General features: G+C 44.9%; 1 protein-coding gene across 3 annotated transcripts in view; it reads right to left on the reverse strand.

Annotated features, from left to right (window-relative positions):
• LOC108094853 (irregular chiasm C-roughest protein) overlaps nucleotides 1-18,389 on the reverse strand; it is a 123,977-nt gene that overhangs the window by 27,251 nt on the left and 78,337 nt on the right. For all 3 annotated transcript variants that reach the window (XM_017195660.2, XM_017195661.2, XM_017195662.2), the window contains 3 exons: nucleotides 7,874-8,646; nucleotides 1,620-1,797; nucleotides 720-946 (listed from right to left, as the gene is read on the reverse strand). In XM_017195660.2, the coding sequence (XP_017051149.1) occupies nucleotides 720-946; nucleotides 1,620-1,797; nucleotides 7,874-8,646 (1,178 nt within the window). The remainder of the gene's footprint in view (nucleotides 1-719; nucleotides 947-1,619; nucleotides 1,798-7,873; nucleotides 8,647-18,389) is intronic.

The raw sequence follows: 18,389 nt of genomic DNA on the forward strand, positions 1-18,389 counted from the left end.
ATTCAAATTTAATGCTAAACACTGGCAAATTGGGCCAAATGACAGGCGGCTGTACGGACAGGCCAATTAGTCAGGCCTGTTATCAGCGCGACATCATTAATTTAAATTAAAGTCCAAGGGCAAGGCCACCCACCTCATGGTATTCTGTGCAAACTCCACACACCACCCACAACCACCCAACACCCGCTGTGGCTTTTGCATGGACATTTTGTTGGCACAGTTTTCAATCAATCATCAAGGGGCGTTTGTGGGTGGTGTGAGGTTAGGTTTGTGACCAGTCGAACACGCAAATTTGTGGCATTTAGGGTCCACACAAGACACTGCCTTTGGGTGTATATGTGTGTGAGTGTGTGTACGGGTGTGTGAGTGTGTGTGCTTGACAGGTGGAAGTGCGGGGGCCAAGTGGGTGTTACGAGAGAGAGAGCTGAGGGAGCTCCTCCTGCATTGCTCGACCGAAATGTCTGCTTTTCATTATGCTCGAGTGCAAGACAAACAAATTTTGGCACAACCGCAAACTGGGTCCACCAGTCCAGTTCAGCCAGTCGTCCGGAAGAGCCGTTGTTGTTTGAGCCAGTAGCCGCTGTTAGCCACACCTAATGTGTTTGCCGGCCGGCGAAGCTGTGGTTTTTCCACTCCACTCCACGGCACTCCAATACCCATTAACGGATCCCATTCCCACTCGGATTCGAACAGCTCAATGCATTGCCATCGTGGCTTACCTTCTCGCCCTTGATCTCCTCCAGCTCCAGCACTTCGGCGGACACCTTCTGGGCATGTCTGTCCACGCCGGGACTGAGGAGCACCTCCCAGGTGAGCGTGGGTCGCGGATTCCCTCCTTCGCTCACGCAGGCCAGGTTCAGCTCGGAGTTCTCCTTCACGGGCACGAACAGGTTGCTGGCGTCCAGGCGCCGCGAATCAATCAGGAGATACGGAGGCTTTGGACGATCTATGGGAAGGAATAAAAAACAGAATAAAAAAGCTTGCCAAAATCTGTATTCCTAGTCTCACTTTGCAGAACAACACACAGTTCAATATAAAATAAGTAACTAAATAACTAAACAATCAAAATAATTAAAATCCTGCTCAATATTTTTAATACAACTAAAATAGTTTTATAGTTTCACTTAATTCTCTGAATAAGGCTTTAAACTAAAAGCAATCTGTTTATTTCTGATGGTAAGTTATTCATTTTATAAATTCATATAATTGTTGCCCAAAAAATGACATCATACTGAATTCAAGTGAAATGATCCCTTATGAAAGATCTTTTTCGAATAATTGAATAATGACAACCTAATAATAACCTAAAGAAGCCAAAATTAAGCTGTTTTCCTTCTCCTAAGCTGACTTTAAGACATGCTCTCGAAGAGCCGAGCTCCGTTCGATTCAGAAGTGGAAATCGCCGTGTTTACCACTTCGAGAGCATGTGCTTATCTTAATACCCTGAACGCTTTTTGATGCTTCGACCATAAAAGCGAGAACTTGGCTCGGGACACCGCCAGAGCTGTCTAATTTTCAAAACGGAACGACCGTTTTAATATCAGTCTAAGCTGTTGGCCAGGTCGTGACCGCGACGAGAAGGCGGCAAGGAAAGTGGAAAGAGGAAAGAGGATACTCACCCAGGACGACCAGCTTGACGGGACGGGCGTTCTCCGTGTAGCGGCGCGTGTTCTCCGCCTCGCACTGCCACTTGCCGTCGTCCTCGAGCATCACGTTGGTGATGGTTAGTGCCCCATTGGCCTCCTTGATGAAGCGGTAGTCGGTGACGCGGGTGGTGCGGTCCATGGCGTGGACCACCTGAAATGGAGGAGCGCGGATAAGTTTGTGCGGCGTTAAAACTAATGTCACTGCCGGAATTATGCAAAGCGCCTCTTGAAACTTTTAATGCAGCGCATTAAACGGCCATAAATTTCTCCCATTAAATGCAATTCCACACCGCCCCCATCGCCGCATTTTGCAGGCGAAACAATTGCATTTAATGTTTTCATATCCATTTATTTACACTTGGGCTTCACTGGCATTTTATTACATTACGTTTCGCTTCAAACAAACACAATACTCGTAATGACAATTAAATGAGGACGGTGGACGAGCGAAAGCCGGCAGAACCCACACACATGTTATCCACTGGTAATGTGGCAACAATGAACTGGCGGCTTAAAAACTGTTACCAATAGTTGTTGGCCATATCCCGCTGCCAGTCTTTCTGTCTTTCTGTCTTTCCGTCGGTCTGCCCGCCGGCTTAATGCAAACGGAAATTTATGTGCGCATTCAAATGCCTCACTCGCCGCAGAGAACGAATGAAAATTATGAAGAATGCCGGCAACAAAAAAAGTTATGAATATATGTGGAAATGTTGCGTACGCTTAATGCGTTTAAGTGCCAATTAAATGTCGGGCTAAAAAGAGCGCGGTCAGCAGGGGGCGGCCATAAATGAAACACAATTTTAATTGCATTTGCAGGCGGAGAGATTAACTTTTGGGCTTGGATTAAGGCGCACCGAATAAAAAAGAGGACCGTCTGAGGCGCATTAATTGCCAAGCCATACTCTATCCCTCAATTGGGTATTACCTTTATGACCTTTTACGTTCGGTTATGTACTTAAAAGCGTTTGCAAAGGGCTTCAACTTAAAGCTACATTTAATTGGCTCTCTAATCGAATTTGATTCATTTTGTAAATTTCACATGTCGAATCATCTTACTTTGCTTCGAATTTTACCTAACCGAAAAACTCTTCCTTTCAATCACAGACTTCGATTTACCTAAACTACCAAAAAATCGATTCAAAATCTACTTATTTAAATCCAAGTATAATTTTAAATGCTGTTTTACGGGCCGCTGCTTTTTAAATAAAAGGATACTCAACGAAATGCCCCTAAAATCGCACCAACATTAAATCCCCTCGAAAAAGGCAATATTGAGCGGGGGAAAAAATTGAAAGAGTCGTGAAATAGAAAATCCGTAAAAAATCTGTAAACAGAATATTTGTATGGTGCACTTCCGGTTCCGTTTGTGCGTTTGCGTTTTCCATTGCCAGTTTTTGTTTCGGCTTACGACTTGTGTGTTTGGTGTATATTTTTCAAATGCAGTGCAAATATTTATGCGTATATGAATTTCACTTCCCGAATCGGGGGATTCCCCTCCCCCTTCCCCTTCCCCTTCTCCTCCTGTAGAATCGATGTGTGCGTGTTGGTGTGCGTGAGGCGACTTCCGGCGCGCATTTGCCGCAGTCGCCGCAGCGGCCATTTGCAGAAAATTTATTAACCAACGACGCATTTGACTGGCAACTGGCAAAATGGCCAACTGGCCAAATGGCAAACTGGCGACTGGCAAAGTGGAAACTGGATTTTGCGTGGCTGTGCAGCGGGGCATTCAGTTGGAAATTTATGAGGTCGATGCCGATCCGAGGCTTTTTGGCATCCACTTCCACTCCAGCTAGTGTCCAATGTCCACTGTCCAGTGTCCACTGTTCAGTGTTCAGTATCCAGGCCTTTGGCACCTGGTCGTGTTGGATTTTTCTGGTTTGGCAACATGGCCGCCGGACAAAAGCGTTAAATGAGCGTGGCAAATCCTTGTTTACAGCGTCGAGCGTTTCGGCCGGATTACACGCTCGATTGTTTCGGGCCTTCCATTGTTGGCGATCCTCTGGCTGCTTTTCTGTTTTCGGGTAATTATGAATTCAGACGCTTTTGTTTTTCCACAGCAAAAGGGCTGCGTATGTATATGTATGTGTGTGTGAGTGCATCTGTGTTGCCAGCTGCGTCGATTCGCATAAATTGCTGAATATTTTGAAGGCTCGCACGCATAACTTTGCATAATTTGTGGCCACGTTATCGGTGGACAGTTGAGGGTTCTGTAATTCTCTAATTGCATTGTTGGCAAACTTTTCGCCGATTCGCGATTTACATTTAATTTTTGCTCTCCCTTCTGCATGAATAATAATGCCAAAATTTATATAATACCGGTTTTCCGGTTTTATTTTAGCCCTAAAATGTCACCATTTTTTTTTTTTCGTAAATTGCGAAAATAATAAATGCTCTTTTTCGGCTGCACACTTCATTGACATTCGCTGACAATTAGCTTCATGCTGCTGCAGGAGAAAAAGAGGACATTTCTCCAGCTCGAAACCCATTCCGAGCAGACGCTTATTCCCTTCAAGTGGAGCCCAAGGAGCTGGGAGAATTGGCTACTTATATCTATCACTTGCTTGGAATTGCAAAAATCTTGTCAGCCAACATTGCTCACTGACTGTCGCGCTATCTGGCGCCCCCTCCTCCCCCCACTCCTCCTCCTCCATCCCACTAACTTGAAATTGCTTTCGGCAAATATATTAGCCTCTTGATAATTTTCAACAATAAATTCCTTGGCACTCACACACAAGCAGACATAGAATAAGTGGAAGTGGAATGGGAGGAGGAAGTGGGAGGCAGAGGTCCTGGATCCTGGTTCCCGGTTCCTGCACTCCGCATCCTGGCTGGGATGAACTCCTTTAGCTGTTGTTCCCGCTCGGGGACTCTAATGCATTGTGCAACGCTCTAGAAAGTACAACAAAAGTCGCTCATGTTGCAAGCTGTCAGTGCAACACTTGTCGCATGTCATTGCCGCAGTTGCAATGCAACGTGGAGAGGGGAGAATCGAGTTGAAAAGGGTTCGCATGGGGGTGGGGTGGGCACATGGGCAACTGGGGATAATCACGAGATATATATATATTTATAAATGTATATGTATTTGTGCAGACCAGAGAGCTTAAAGCCTTTGCTTGGCTAAAACTTTCTACGCTCGTATGTTGCCGCAGGGTTTCTTCTGTGTGCTGCTCTTCGGTTAATTCTGTTTCATTATATTTCGGTTTGCTTAATCTTACTTTTTTATTGGGTTTCTTTTCAATATCTTAGTGAAGTTTTAGTAGTATTTATTCACAAAATTGATAAAAGCTTTCTCTGCTAAAATCTTCTGATTTATGTCAGCAGGTTCCAAATGCAATTCTTTGTTGCAACATGTTGGGCTTCTTTGGTTTTTGACAGATTATATTTAGCTTTTTCTTTATTCTTAGTAGCTTTGTTTTCCAGCATTTGCTGAGTGTTTTCTTTGTTTTATTTATGATACTGTTTCTAGTTCGATTCAGAGTATCGAATTGTAATATCATACTTTTTCCGACAGTTTTTTATGCATATGTATGTACCGATTTTGAAATTTAACATGTTTTAGGCAGGTTTCTCGTAAAGGGATTTATCTCAGTAAGGGCATTAAAAAGCCAGTTTGCTGGCTTTTTCGAATCCGACCCATCCTGCAACACACTTCGCACACATTGTTGCCGCATCACTGTTGTAATTGCCGCAGCCTGCTCGTTACTGTTGTTCTATCTGCCGCTCCAGGATGCCGGTGCTCGCTCGTCCTTTTCTCCTTTGGCGCTTACACATGGCTGGCTTTTGTTTTAACACAACTAATACAATTGCACCGCTGGGAAATGTGCTGCGATGGCAGACGGAGATGCGAGATGCTTGATGCTAGATGCGAGTGGCGAGATACGATGGATGTTGCTGCTGCGCCGCTTCTGCTGCACTGGCGATGATTTTATTTGCCATCGGAGGAGCACTCAGAGTTGGCAGGAGCAGCCTGCCCGTCGACCGGCGTCGACATTGTAACTAACTTAATAAACTTGTCAAAGGTACAAGGCAGGCGGCGTGTTAGCAACTTAAGACCCGCTTTTCCGACTTTCCCGGCTTTCCCGGGCACTTCCAACTCCCCACTAAGTGGCACCGCATTGTCGCTCATTTTCATTTGGGATTTCTGAGGCTGACTGATTAATTTGCCGGCTTGATGTGATTTACGCTCCCAGTGGCTGCACTTGCACCCAGGATGCTGCAACTTGGCCATTAATGCTGTGTCTTAAGTTCGCCCCTAATTGACTAATGGAGGCTTATCGGGTCTCGGCTGGAAGGCAGCTTTACTATCCGGCGGGTTTGTTGACCTTAAACCTGAGAGCCGGGCCATAAATAAGCTTGTCAGAGCCACAAAGTGTGCAACAAGGCGGCTGCAGCCATAAAACTCCTATTTCCGTTTACTCTGTTGCCTGGTTTGGGGTTTATGTCTGGCAATTGTCGCCACGCGAAAAATATGGCACTATAAAGCCAACAAATTGCCGGCGAGACAACGCGGTTAAGGATACCCTGTGATAGCCTGCGGATCCTGTACTCCTTATGGGCGAAGGAATCGCAGTATTTGACACATTTCACGCCAAATAAAACCCAATGCAAATGCAATCACATCGCCGACGCGTCTGGCTGGCAATCCCGAGTTCAAGTTGCTGACATGCAATTTAGTGGCTTCCAACGGAATCCAATATGGCATGCGAATGCAAATAACAACAAGTAGGCAAACAATCGCAGCTTGTGGTCCTAACAATGTTAGCCAGCTTTGCCCGCAAGTATGCAACTCTTTTCCACGCGTCGAGTTGCAGGCTGCGAGTTGCAGGTTGCAGGCTTACCGGTTGCAGGTTGCAGGTTTGCCGGTTCGCCAGTTGCCGGATTGCAAGTGCAGGGGCAACAGCAGCCAGTTAACTGCCACAGACAACGGCAACACTTCTGGTAACATCAACAACAAATACTACTGCCGACTCGTACACAAAGTGGCATTGCTGCCGGTGGCTGCAATTCTGTTGCTGCTGCTGCTACTGTTGCTGCTGCTGCTGCTGCTGCTACTGTTGCTGCTGCTGCCGTGTTAGTTGCAACTATTATTTGCCCATCAACAACTTGGCCTGCCAGCTTGTTGTATTTACACCTGCACAAGAGTGTGGTGCCTCGGTTATGGGATATTTGCACCTGCCAACTTTGCTGTGGGGTCTGGAAGCCAAATTGCAGGGGTTCATAAAGTGCGAATCAGTGCTGCCAACCTGTCGAGATTCCTAACAATCCTATTCCGTTTCAGAAGAAGCTAATCAGGCACTATGCCTTTTAAAGCCTATGAATTCTGGAAATCATATTTATATTTAATTTGAATTATATTTTCTAAAACTCTTTATGAAAAAAACTGAACCTTGTCTATCAGATTCTTGATAAGAGGATATTTGCCAACACTGATATGAATACCATTCGTATTACGGAATTTTCCAGGATTCAGGAATTATATCTCATGGGGGTCGCATCTTTTTCAACACAAAGTGTATGCAAAAACATTCTTGGCACTCGGAAAACTCGGCAAACAGTTATAATTGCATTACGCCGAGAGGTTTTTTACCGGTGAACTTGCAACTGTTTGCGTTCGCAATTACAACTCAATAACTTTCGGCTTTGCTGGCGGGTTAACTTTTCCCTCATGTTTTCCGTTTTATTTCCCTCAATTTTGTTTCCGTTTTTTTTTTGTTTTTGTGAAGCAATTTCCATTTTAGCCCGCACATTTGTAGCCTACTTGTGGGCGTTCTGGCATGGCAAAAAGTCGTAATTAGAAGCCCTCGTTGCTGCATAATGAGGCAATCGAGCAAAAAGGCGACCCTCGAAAGATGAGCTCTGCCAGCGCTTTTGACATCAGAAACTATCAAATAATAACGATTATCCTATTTGCATAATGCGGCAGTTAAGCGACAAAGGACCGGGAGTCAGACACAGGGCAAAAGCCCTGCCACTCGAGACGTCTCGGCCAGGATAAGAATAAAGCCAGAAGCCGGCGGACAGACAGTCAGTCGGACAATCAGACAGCCAGACAAACAAAGAATAAGCCGGGAAAGTGGGCGAAAAGTGGAAAAAGAATGCAGAAGGCCAGGAATGCAATTAAAGTCAGCCCAAGTTGGCAGTTCCTGACAGCTCGAGAGCCTCTTCGCAGGAACTAAAAAGGCGGGAGGCAGTGCGGATAACTATTTAGAGAGGTCCTTTGAACTCACCTGGCCGTTCTTGTACCACATGCTGGTGGCAATGTCCAGATCGACCTCGCACATCAGCTTTATCTCCGAGTGCTGCTCGGCGTACACCACGGACATCTCCTCCGCCTCGTAAGGATTCGGTGGCACGGGACGCAGGGGAAGGACTCGCGGCTCCAGAGGACCTTCGTCCTCGTCCTCTTCCGCCTCCTCGCGGCTCTTCCGCGCGATTAAGTCACTGGTGCTGGTGCCACTGTCGAACTCCTCGACATCATCAATGATGATCACCGGCTCCTTTGGCTTGGGCTGCAAGTCCTCGGGTGCCAAATGGAGCGTGGAACGCGGTCGCTTGGCCTTCGTTTCGTTAGCGAGCGAACTCCTGGTGGCCAGGGAACTGGAGCTGGTGGCCACCTGGACTGTGGTGGCCACCGCCGTGGAGGTGCTCGTCGAGCTGGAACGCAAAACGGGGTCCAGCACATCCTCCTCCGTTTCGCGGCGCTGCCTTCGCCTCGCCTCCTTGTGGAGAGCGGCTCGGTGGGCCTGGTGGTGTGGCTTCAACACCGCCCGCCACTTGGCCTTGGCCTTCTGGCAGTTCTTGGCGCATTTCGTCGGCTTAGCCTCGCCAATGCCGCGGTGGTCAACTGGCTGGTCGAGCGACTCGGCTGATATGCTCGGCCAACTGAGACTGCTGCTGCTGATGGAGCTGCTGCTCCTGCTGCTGGCTTCTCGACGCTCGGCGGGCTTTGTCTTCTGCACTGACTTGGCGTTGATATTCTGTGGCTGTGTGTAGGTGGTACCTGCAATCGAGAGTCGAGCAAACAGAGTAAGCCGATTAGGGGAATAAGTCAGAAACACAAAGAGAAAGTGATGGCAAAGTTTACACAATTCAGAAATAATTTAAGCAGGTATTTTCGTAATTTAGTATTCATTTGTTCAATGAATATATTTCAAGAAATTCTCTAGATTATCTTCCAGAAAAAAAAATTATTCAATTAACATTCTATTTGGTATAAGTATCTGAGTATTAAGTGATTACAAGTTGCAAGACATTTTCCCCTGTCAAACTCCTGATGAAAGCGATCCGGATTTGATGACTGTGTACTTATTTGCTCTTTCAACTTCACAGGAATTTCGGGTCCCAAAAGGCAAATGATTCGAGGACAACTTATGCTGGGATGAGGGTATCAATTACATTGGCTTGTTGCATGTAGAATGCGTTCAGGGCTCATGCATTTATTTACGAATTTTCGTAGGCAAGTTGCCAGCAGCATCGAGTGAAAAGCCGAGGAAGGAGTCTCACCGATATGGAGCATCCTTTCGAAATGTTTTCCCTATGCATGCAAATCCTGGCCTAATCTCCTGCACTTTCAAAGCTATTTTCATGCCTAACTCTGTGCCCCTCGTCTGTTGCTCTTTGACAACTCTGCTTATTGTCTCCTTCAGATTCAGATTCAGCCCCGGCTCCTCCGCCCTGATCCTGCCATCCTTGTTGTCTTCCTGCTAGCACACTCCTGTTGATGTTGATAAATTTACACAAGTGTATGACAAGCTTTCAAATGGTAATTAATATTCATCTGAGACGAGCGGCGGGGGCGGAGAAGCTCGGCGGCGGTGGGTAACTCCCTTCAAAGGACAACTGCCGAGTGTCTCCTTTGTACTCTTTCCAGATTTCTTCGATCTGAAAGTCAACTGTAGCCGGCAGCTATGAAATACACTGAGGCAATGATGGGACTTACATTTGTTAGAAACTTTTCTACTAAGAACAAACTTTTAGCTGCTATTCTACTAAACCTTCAATAAAATAAAATCTGGTAAGTAATTTCTGTGGTTCTTCCTTTTTCGAGTAATCTTAATATTTTCCATTTGTGGATTGGGTTAGACTGGTTTTTTTCTCTCTGTGTTCGATGTCTGTGGTTAGCTGACAAAAGCAGATCTAGTCCCGGGAATAGTCTGTGAGCCCTTTCTTCGCACTCCACCGCTGCCTTTCTCCTCTCCACAGACTTTCTCCCGCCCAACCGCTTCTTCCCAATTTCTCATTGTCTGACTGGTGCTTTTGTCTTCCAGCCCTTTTCTCGTTTGCTGGGCGTTACTCATCTCTTTCTCGGCTGTCTGTTGGCTTTGTGTTTGTAGCTAAATTAAAGTTGTCATTTTTCAAGTGAACGCACAAAAGTGTGCAATGCGCCTAATAAATTTCTGCCTGGCATATCCTGTTATTCGGCCGAGGTCCTGCTTTCGTAGGCATAACTAAGGGAGGCTTAGTCGGGATAGTTATGTAGTAGTCGTAACTCCCTCCCAGACACTCACACATACACCCACACTTATTCGCATACTAGCTCACATAGCCATACACATAAGCGCTTAAATGTTTTCACAACAGCTTAAAAGTCGGCTACACTTTTGGCGAGTGTGTGTTTGTGTGTGTTGTTTGCATGCAGCTGTAGTTGTTTGTGTTGTAACTTAAGTTGTAAATGAAGATTGCGTCGGAAATTGCAGAGAACTGACGTTCTCTCCGGCTTCGCTTTCTTGGTGGCCCCGCCCAATAGCGAGTACCGCCCAACCGCCCACCGCCCACGAGATGTGCGTGCAAATTTAATGAAGCTGCCACACACACACATAGAAGCGCACCCACACCCACACACTCACACACCCACTCCTGCACTCACACTCTGGCAAACACTCGAGCATGCTCGAGCTTGAAGCTTTTCTGTGGCATACGCTGCACCGCATAAATTTCTGGGCGGGATTCGGGGAGTCCGGAGGAGCAGCGCTTGGAGTGGGTTGTTTGACAGTTGATAAAACGCCGGTGCTTGACAACAATCAACCGTGCCTTCCACACTCCGCTCATTAGCCGCCCGAGGACTTTTATTTGTTTAATTCTGCATTAGTAATTGCTGCAAGGATATTAGCAACAACGATCAACGATCATCTTTAAAGTTATTTCCAATACAAGTTCACCTTAAACTGGTTCTACTATATGTTTGTTTAATATCTACTTTAATTAGAACAGTTAGTCAACTATTTATTTAGTCTTAAATGAAATATAAACTTGTTAATTAAATAGCATTTTATTTAATTTCCTGTGTAACAAAACATGCTCTAAATTAGTACGTCAAATAAAAACAATCTCTACATTTTATATTAAAAAAAACCACGTTTTGTCTCACCATCAGTGGGCTCTATTTAAACTTAAAATAACTCTTTCACCATTTATTACCAGTTAAAATGGGCACCCAATATCGCACTCAATAATGCAACCATAAATTAATTGCCTGCCTTGAGGCGATGTCAGCCGCTTAATTGCATTGTTTTTCAAACATTTTGCGGAATAATATTGGTTTTCGATTGCCCTCATAAATCAGGCAGTTTTACGCAATAATTGCAAATAATTTTGTGTAAAAATCGCTCAGCTTTCCAGGCCCTCGCGCACATGACAATTATGGCAGTTCAATGGAGCATTGCGTGCAGCGGCCTGGCCTTATCAATATGCAAAAAAGCCATGTACTTTTATGGACTGACAAAACGATGGAGCTACGCGCCTAAGGGCAGAACGGACAATCAAGCGCTGACATAATTACGCGTTGGAACATGCGTCTATATGCATATATGTCAGCCCGATTACGGCCATATCGGGTCGGGTGGCGTTGGTCGTGGGTTGGATGGGGCCTGTCACATTTAACTGGCAAAATTTTCATCGATTTTCCAGTTTTTCCCCCGCGTTCGCATACATTTTTTCACGTTTGTCCAGGCAAACATGCAAATGACATCGAGTTGAGTTTCATTTTGTGCCACTACAGCTTTTTTTCACTGTATCAACATTAATTTAATGCACTCGAACCGGCGTGTTTGTGTTGTCTTTAATAATATTATTTTTTTGCAAATTCCGATCGCCCGCACGGATAATTGAAAGGGAAAAGCGTATTCTGTGTAGTCATAAGTTCTACCATTGTCGTAAGCTGTATTGTTGTGTTCCCAGTCCAGCTCTAATTAACCCTTGGCTCATTGTAAGTGCTTGTTTGAAATGCCAAGTGTTTACTTTTTCCTTTGCCTTGTGCACTGTAAATTATTTATAATTAAAAGAATCCTAAAGAAGATTATTATTTGAGTCTAAAAAATACGCAACAACAAGCATTTTTTATAGATCACCATCTATTATTATTATTATTATTCTGCAATCCTTTAATATATATAACATTTATTGTAATTTGTACTCATAAAATAAATTTGAATCGATGATTGAGGAGTTTATTAAAGTATAAATTTAATTCTTTAATAGTTTTTCTTTCTCTGTAAGAGCTTCTGTGCAACTCGTGCTGAATCACAGCCCAAACATTAAACAATAACTCGCCGGGGCAGTCAATACCCTCAGCTCAACTTAACTCGACTTGGTTCGCTTACATTTTCCTGCACCTCCGCCCACGCTTTCCCACATTTTCCTCGACTGTCAACAGAACGCCCCTCGTTACGCAACCCATTCAGTCGGAGCGTGTGTGTGTCTGTGTGTGTGTATGCCTGTATGAGTGTGTAAGCCTTGCGCCGAGCGTTGATTAGGTTAATGTCCTTAAGGCATAAGAACAGCTGGCAGTCCCCCGTCTCCATGACCGACTCCTCGCCCAAGAATCCTCGCCCTCCAACCTCCACTCTCCCTCAGCTCCGACCGAATCCTGAGCAGCTTATGGTATTCCCACTCAGTGGTGCAACTTGCACCTGGCGAAATCGGAGAGGCAGCTCCTCTATATATGCACTCGCTTGGCTCGTGCATTGTTTAAGTTCCACAACGTCGACAACTTTGCCAACCGCCACTTAATGCAAGCGCCGAGTTCGGAGTTCCGAGTCCAAGGGAAAGGGAAACGGGAAGTGGAAAGGGTTCTGGGGGATCCTGTAAAAGGGGGCGGATCCGGTTCGGGAAGGGGAGGGGGGGCGTGGCCCGACTGCACTTTGCCTGGTGTGCGGTGGCGGCTTTTGTGGCCAGCCAGCAAACAGGAGAGGCAAAGGCAGCCGGGGCAGCAGAAAGTGCAACTACACCCACTCATTACTGCCATTGGCAACTAAAAGCCTTTTAATCGCCCCCGAACGTTCGTTCTCACAAAATTATTGTGCGAATCTTGATATTTGCCCGAATAATTCGATGCGAAGCTTTCCGAGAAATTAATTGACATCTTACCACATTTTGCTGGCTTCACTGAATTCGATGGGGTGCATGATATGAACGAGAAGTGCTGACGCTATGGACTAATTAGACTTGAAGTGAACCAAATGGTGTTCTCTGCTCATATTCACTCAGAATAAACTTGGCAGTTGTGTTTATTGTACCTTGGAAACTAATTTAAGATAAAATATCCCGACAAAACGAAAGCTTTTGATGATTAATTTTGAAAATGGTGTTCTAACCAAAGTTTTTGGCATTTAAAGCTTTAGTAATTAAATGGTGGAACTCTTTCAAAATAAATTATATTATAAATATAAACAGATAAAGCTTAAGTGGCATACAGTTTTTCTTACTGGTTTTTAAATTAATATCCTAGCTTCACTTCACTTTAATCCCGGACAAAACCGAGACTAATATAACTCTTAACATGTTGTCAGTCCTTTCGCCGGCTAAAAAGCTACGTGATGCTTTTTCCTGCCACTTTTTGACTGAGTGGATAGGTGGGACGGTGGGAAGGTGGCTGCGTGCCGCCTGGTTTTTTACGATTATGCATGCTCGGGGGTCCCGTGACCTTCCCAGCTGCCAGTTGTATGTGCGTGTGTGTTATGTGGCTTTTAGTTGGAGCTGCCACTTCATTGCACATGCCGGTTCTTGCCTCATTACACACACAAACGGAATGCGAGGACAATGTCGGCGACGTTTACACAATGTCAACTATAAATGCAGGACGCCAGGGGAAGGACAAGGCGTTGCAGTTGCTATCCTTTTGGCCAGGTGCCTGGCTGGTCTCTCTGCTGTCCTGTCCTGTCCTGTCCTCTGCTTTGCAATTGTGTCAAATTAATTGTCAACTGTTGTCGCTCTGCTCTACTTCACTATCTCCCCCCAACCCCCCTTCTTGCCATACAGCATCAGGACACACACACACACACACACACGTTGCAAGCTTTGTGTGGCCGTCTCTGTCGTCTGTTTGATAAATTGCATTTAATGGCTGCCGCCAATTAAGAGCAATTTTTGCTGCCGTTGCTGCTCCGCATTTCAGTTGCCATTCCAGTTTTTGCCAGTTTGTCCCCTTTTATTTTGCCCCTGTTTCTGTTTCTGTTTCTGCCAGTTGCGGCAGTTGCTTTCAATTTGGCCGGCTTGCAGTTTTAAAGTGACACCCGACTGGGAGCCACTGCCCGACTTGGCCTGCAAGTGAGCGGGCCTAATAGAAATTGATAGCTGCCTCAGGACCTCTAGGATCCCCGGGATCCCCGCCCAACTGACCACGTTCGCCGGCCATATTTCTCACTTCAGCACGCGCGGCATAACAAAAATTAGATAAAACATTACTGCTCTCGCTATATTAAATGCAAGGAACTCGTTGGCCGGGTCATTTACCATCTATAAAAAAAAGAAAGAGCTCCTATCTGCCCGTTTCCTCGCGGCCTTTGCCGCTCCTATTCCTATTTCTGCCATCACGACTTCTTTGGTATTATTTATGTCGCCCGACGACGCTGCCAAAAAGGTCGCCACTCTGTTCCATCAGCATCGGCCAGGCTTTATGCTTTCGGGTAGCTCTGTTTTTCTGAGAAGTTCGCTGAGTTTGGAACCTGGTCCCTGAATACACTTTCTTGGAAACAGGAGGGTTTTTATTTATTGTTTGAGTTCTGCATAGCGAATAAGATCATTCCATTAATTAAACGGTTACAAAGAAACAAAAACCCTTTAAAACGTTGTATACAATTTTCTGACTTCTTTAAAGTAATACAAATAAGAATTCATTTTTGCGTTTGGCTTGGACATTATTAAATGCTATTTATTTCATAATAATAATTTTACCTAATTCAGATGATACTTCTGAGGGAAATGAATATTCTATAACTTATAAATATTTTTCTGATTAACAAAAACTTAACTTTAAAGTGTTTTTAAAAGTCCTCGCTTGTTTAGCAAAAGAATAAGATCTAGGCCGAAAAGAGACTTCCTGGAGTCAGAGTGTCTCTCATTCCCCGCCATCGCCATCGACTTCTTCGTGGCGCCTCTCGCTTCTGCTGGTCATTAGGCGTAGCATACTTAGCGGCTACGTGCTGTGACCAGCGCCAACCGCAAATTAAGTATACGCCGCGTTGCGCCGGCTCCTCGAAGTGCGCTGCAGTTTCGCCGTGCCACCGGGCAGTGCAAACAAATGCCGAGACAACAAACAGCGACTGGGTGGTCGAAAATGAAGCGGAGGGGCAGTCAAAATGCCAGCAGTGTCCTTCCACTGACGTTGTCTCTATGCGAACAGAAGAAGTTCCATTCTGTTTGTGCGTCCTTTTGGCTGTTTGTTTGCTCACTCCTGCCAACGCCCCTCCGCCTGCTCCTCCCCCCTTCCCTCTCCCCCTGCGGAGCATGAATTAAGCGCCAAAAAATGTGCGCGGCACGTAAATAACTCCACACAGTCGCGTTTTCGGGAGTTTTTGGGAGCGAGGTGGCACGTGACCAAATTTCGATGGCAACTTTGTTTTCGCGATGCGCTCCGACTTTATCATGTTTTCATTTCGCGGCGTTGGCTTTTTAATTTGTGCACATTTAACGCTGGCGTTTCGGGGGCGTTTTTTGCGGGGGCGTGGCACTTCCTATACAATTTTTTACTTCCAGATGTGGGTCCACCTTTTTTTTTGCCAGTATTTTGTATTTATTTTTTTTATCCTTTGCTCTTCGTTTGCCGGGCTGCAGCAGCAAATTAATGCAAATAAAACGGCGAGTCGTGCAATAAAACGTTGTTGTTTTTGTTAATTTTTGTTGTTGCAGAAGTCTGCAGCATAATTTATTTACTTGGGCTTTGACTTTGGCGCTTTCGGTTTGCAGACAATTTTTTCAATGTTTTGCTGTTTTTGTGCGGCGTTGGGAAATGCGCAATTAAAATGATAATTTTCCACAGTGGCACCGCCGCCACCGCCGCCGCCACCACTGTCAGTTTTTGGCTGCAACTGCATTTCGCACGTACAGTGAATTATAACCTGCCGCATAAAAGTAAGCCATAATTAAGCGCTTAAATGACGCGTGCCTGGGTGCTCCTCTTTGCCTGGCCATAGTTGTAGTCGCTGTTGCCGCATTTTCCCAGCCGAACCTGGTTGACTTTATTGCATTCCTAGCACTCGACCATTTTTTATGTGCTTTAATTAATTCGCCTGACCACTGGCCCAAAAGGAGGAAAAACGAATAGCTGAGAGGAGGAGTACAAAAAGGCAAATCTTATTAACTTTGGCAGATCCCCTTTTCCTGCTCTTCCACTTCCACTTGCACACAAATCCAATAAGACAGCAGGGAGAATGGGGCAGCTCACAAAAAATTCGCATTCAATAAAAATCAATAATCGGAGCAGAGGAGGATGAGAGCCCGATGAAGAAATAGCCGTAATGCTTTGCTTATTACCTTCCAATTCATTAAACGTACCGTCAAGCCGACCAACCACTTCCATCCTTCCTCCAGCCCGAAATTCCCCTTCGAAATGTTCAGCCCTTTTCACTTTCGCACTGACGTGCAAGTGGGAAAAACTCCTGAGGTTTTCCGAGCTTTTTTTGAGTGATTGCGGCAGCAGAGCGTGTGTCTGTGTGAGTTTTGATTGTCTCTACGGTTCATTGGTTTTTTTTGTTTTCAAAAAAGAAAAGGTGGTTAAGGATAGCGAGGGATAAGAGTAAAGCTCAATATGGATTGCCTACAGCCTACTTAAACATCATTAAATGAAGAGGTTGTACTGCTCAAGGAAATAAATTTAAATAATGAATGCTAAATTTAGTGGGATATTTTTACAAAGTGCTCTCATTCTGCTTTATAGTTTTATGGAATAAGTTTCACAGGATTCTACCACATTTTTCCGATTCCAGCTAATGTTGCTTATTTTCCACCCAGCTTCTGCTGTCCCCATTCAAATCAATAAATCACTCGAGCCCCCAGTAATTCGCTCAGAACTAAAACTTAGGGCAGACAACAAAGCCGAAGGCCCAAGCTGACCCATCCAATTCGGATTTCTCCGGGCGGCACATTCAATCATTTTTACACCCTCCAGGTCCTATCAGGCGTAAATAATCAGAAACGTTGGCTAAATAATAAATACATGTGTGTAAGTATTTTGTCTGGCGCTTCCTTGAGTCCTTCTTCGGTCAGTCCTCTGCTGACCAATCAACTGGCATTAATGGCCGGGCCCAGCGAGGCACTTAGACCCACTTCGAGTGGCATGAAAAATGATGCAACCGACTGTCGACTGGCAACCGCCACTTTCCACTTTCCACCTTCCTCAAGCAACATGAAAATAAATATTAAATAATCATTTATTTTCACACAAAAAGTGTACGTTGTTTTTTTCCATTTATTGTTTACTTTTATGTTTGTTTGCCTTCACTCACAAATACGCACCCACACTCACAAACACTCACCTACCCCCGCGGTACAACGGTGCGTATGCGCGTTATGCCGTGAGAGGTAGAAACGCCTTCCTGCTTAACGCCTCAATGCATTTGCTTTGGGTGAGCCCGCGATTGTGGCTCTGGGAGGCTGTTGCCCGAGGAACCAGGTCAGCCTATATGACCAGCGGCAAGTTTAATGGTTTCCCCGTTTCGGTGTGTTTAAGAAGCGTTTATTTGATTTAATAAATCAAGAGGCCGTTTACCTCGATGTTTATTTAAACGAAAATTTATTGTGCCGCCACGAGATGGGCAAGAATTTATTGATTTCAGGTGTTATTTTATTTAAGCCTTAAATATTTCAACTTATGTCTGCCATTTCAGTGCTCACTTTCATTCTCGCCGCTCGTCAGGATATCTATTTGAAAACAAAAACCGTAATTTCCCACTTGAAGAATTCCTCGTGCATTCCGCTGTCAGTCGAAGCCGCAAAATGCGGAAAATTGTGCTAAATGTTATGCGAAAATTCACAAATTACCGGCAAGGTGAGTTGAGTGCAGGCAGAGCTACAGAGCTACCGAAAAGTAGGTGCTCGACAAAATAAATTTTAATAAACAGAGCGCATACATCAAACGAGAGACACACGCACACACGTGCACGTTGCCACACACACTTGTGCACGTAATTGGCGGCAAAACAATTAGTAGCATTTTACAGTTTACAGTTTACAGTTGCTGCACATCCCATAGAACCCTCTAAAATATTTCGCACAAAACTGCACACGACTGTGCACTTGGAAAATATATAATTTAAAAAATTCCTTTAAACACTCAAGGAGATATAATTTAACTTAAATTCAGGAAAGAAATGTAATTTAAAAAGATACATTCGAGTAACTACTCATTATAATTAATAAATCAGCTAAAATAAAATATATCTTTTGATAATAAAATAGTGTGCATTCGCTGCTGTTCTGCGAATAGTTTAGCTTAGCTGGAGGCTCCATTTTCTCCAAGTGTAGGCAGCG

Source organism: Drosophila ficusphila, unplaced genomic scaffold (assembly GCF_018152265.1).
Source record: "Drosophila ficusphila isolate 14025-0441.05 unplaced genomic scaffold, ASM1815226v1 contig_414, whole genome shotgun sequence".
Taxonomy (NCBI): domain Eukaryota; kingdom Metazoa; phylum Arthropoda; class Insecta; order Diptera; family Drosophilidae; genus Drosophila; species Drosophila ficusphila.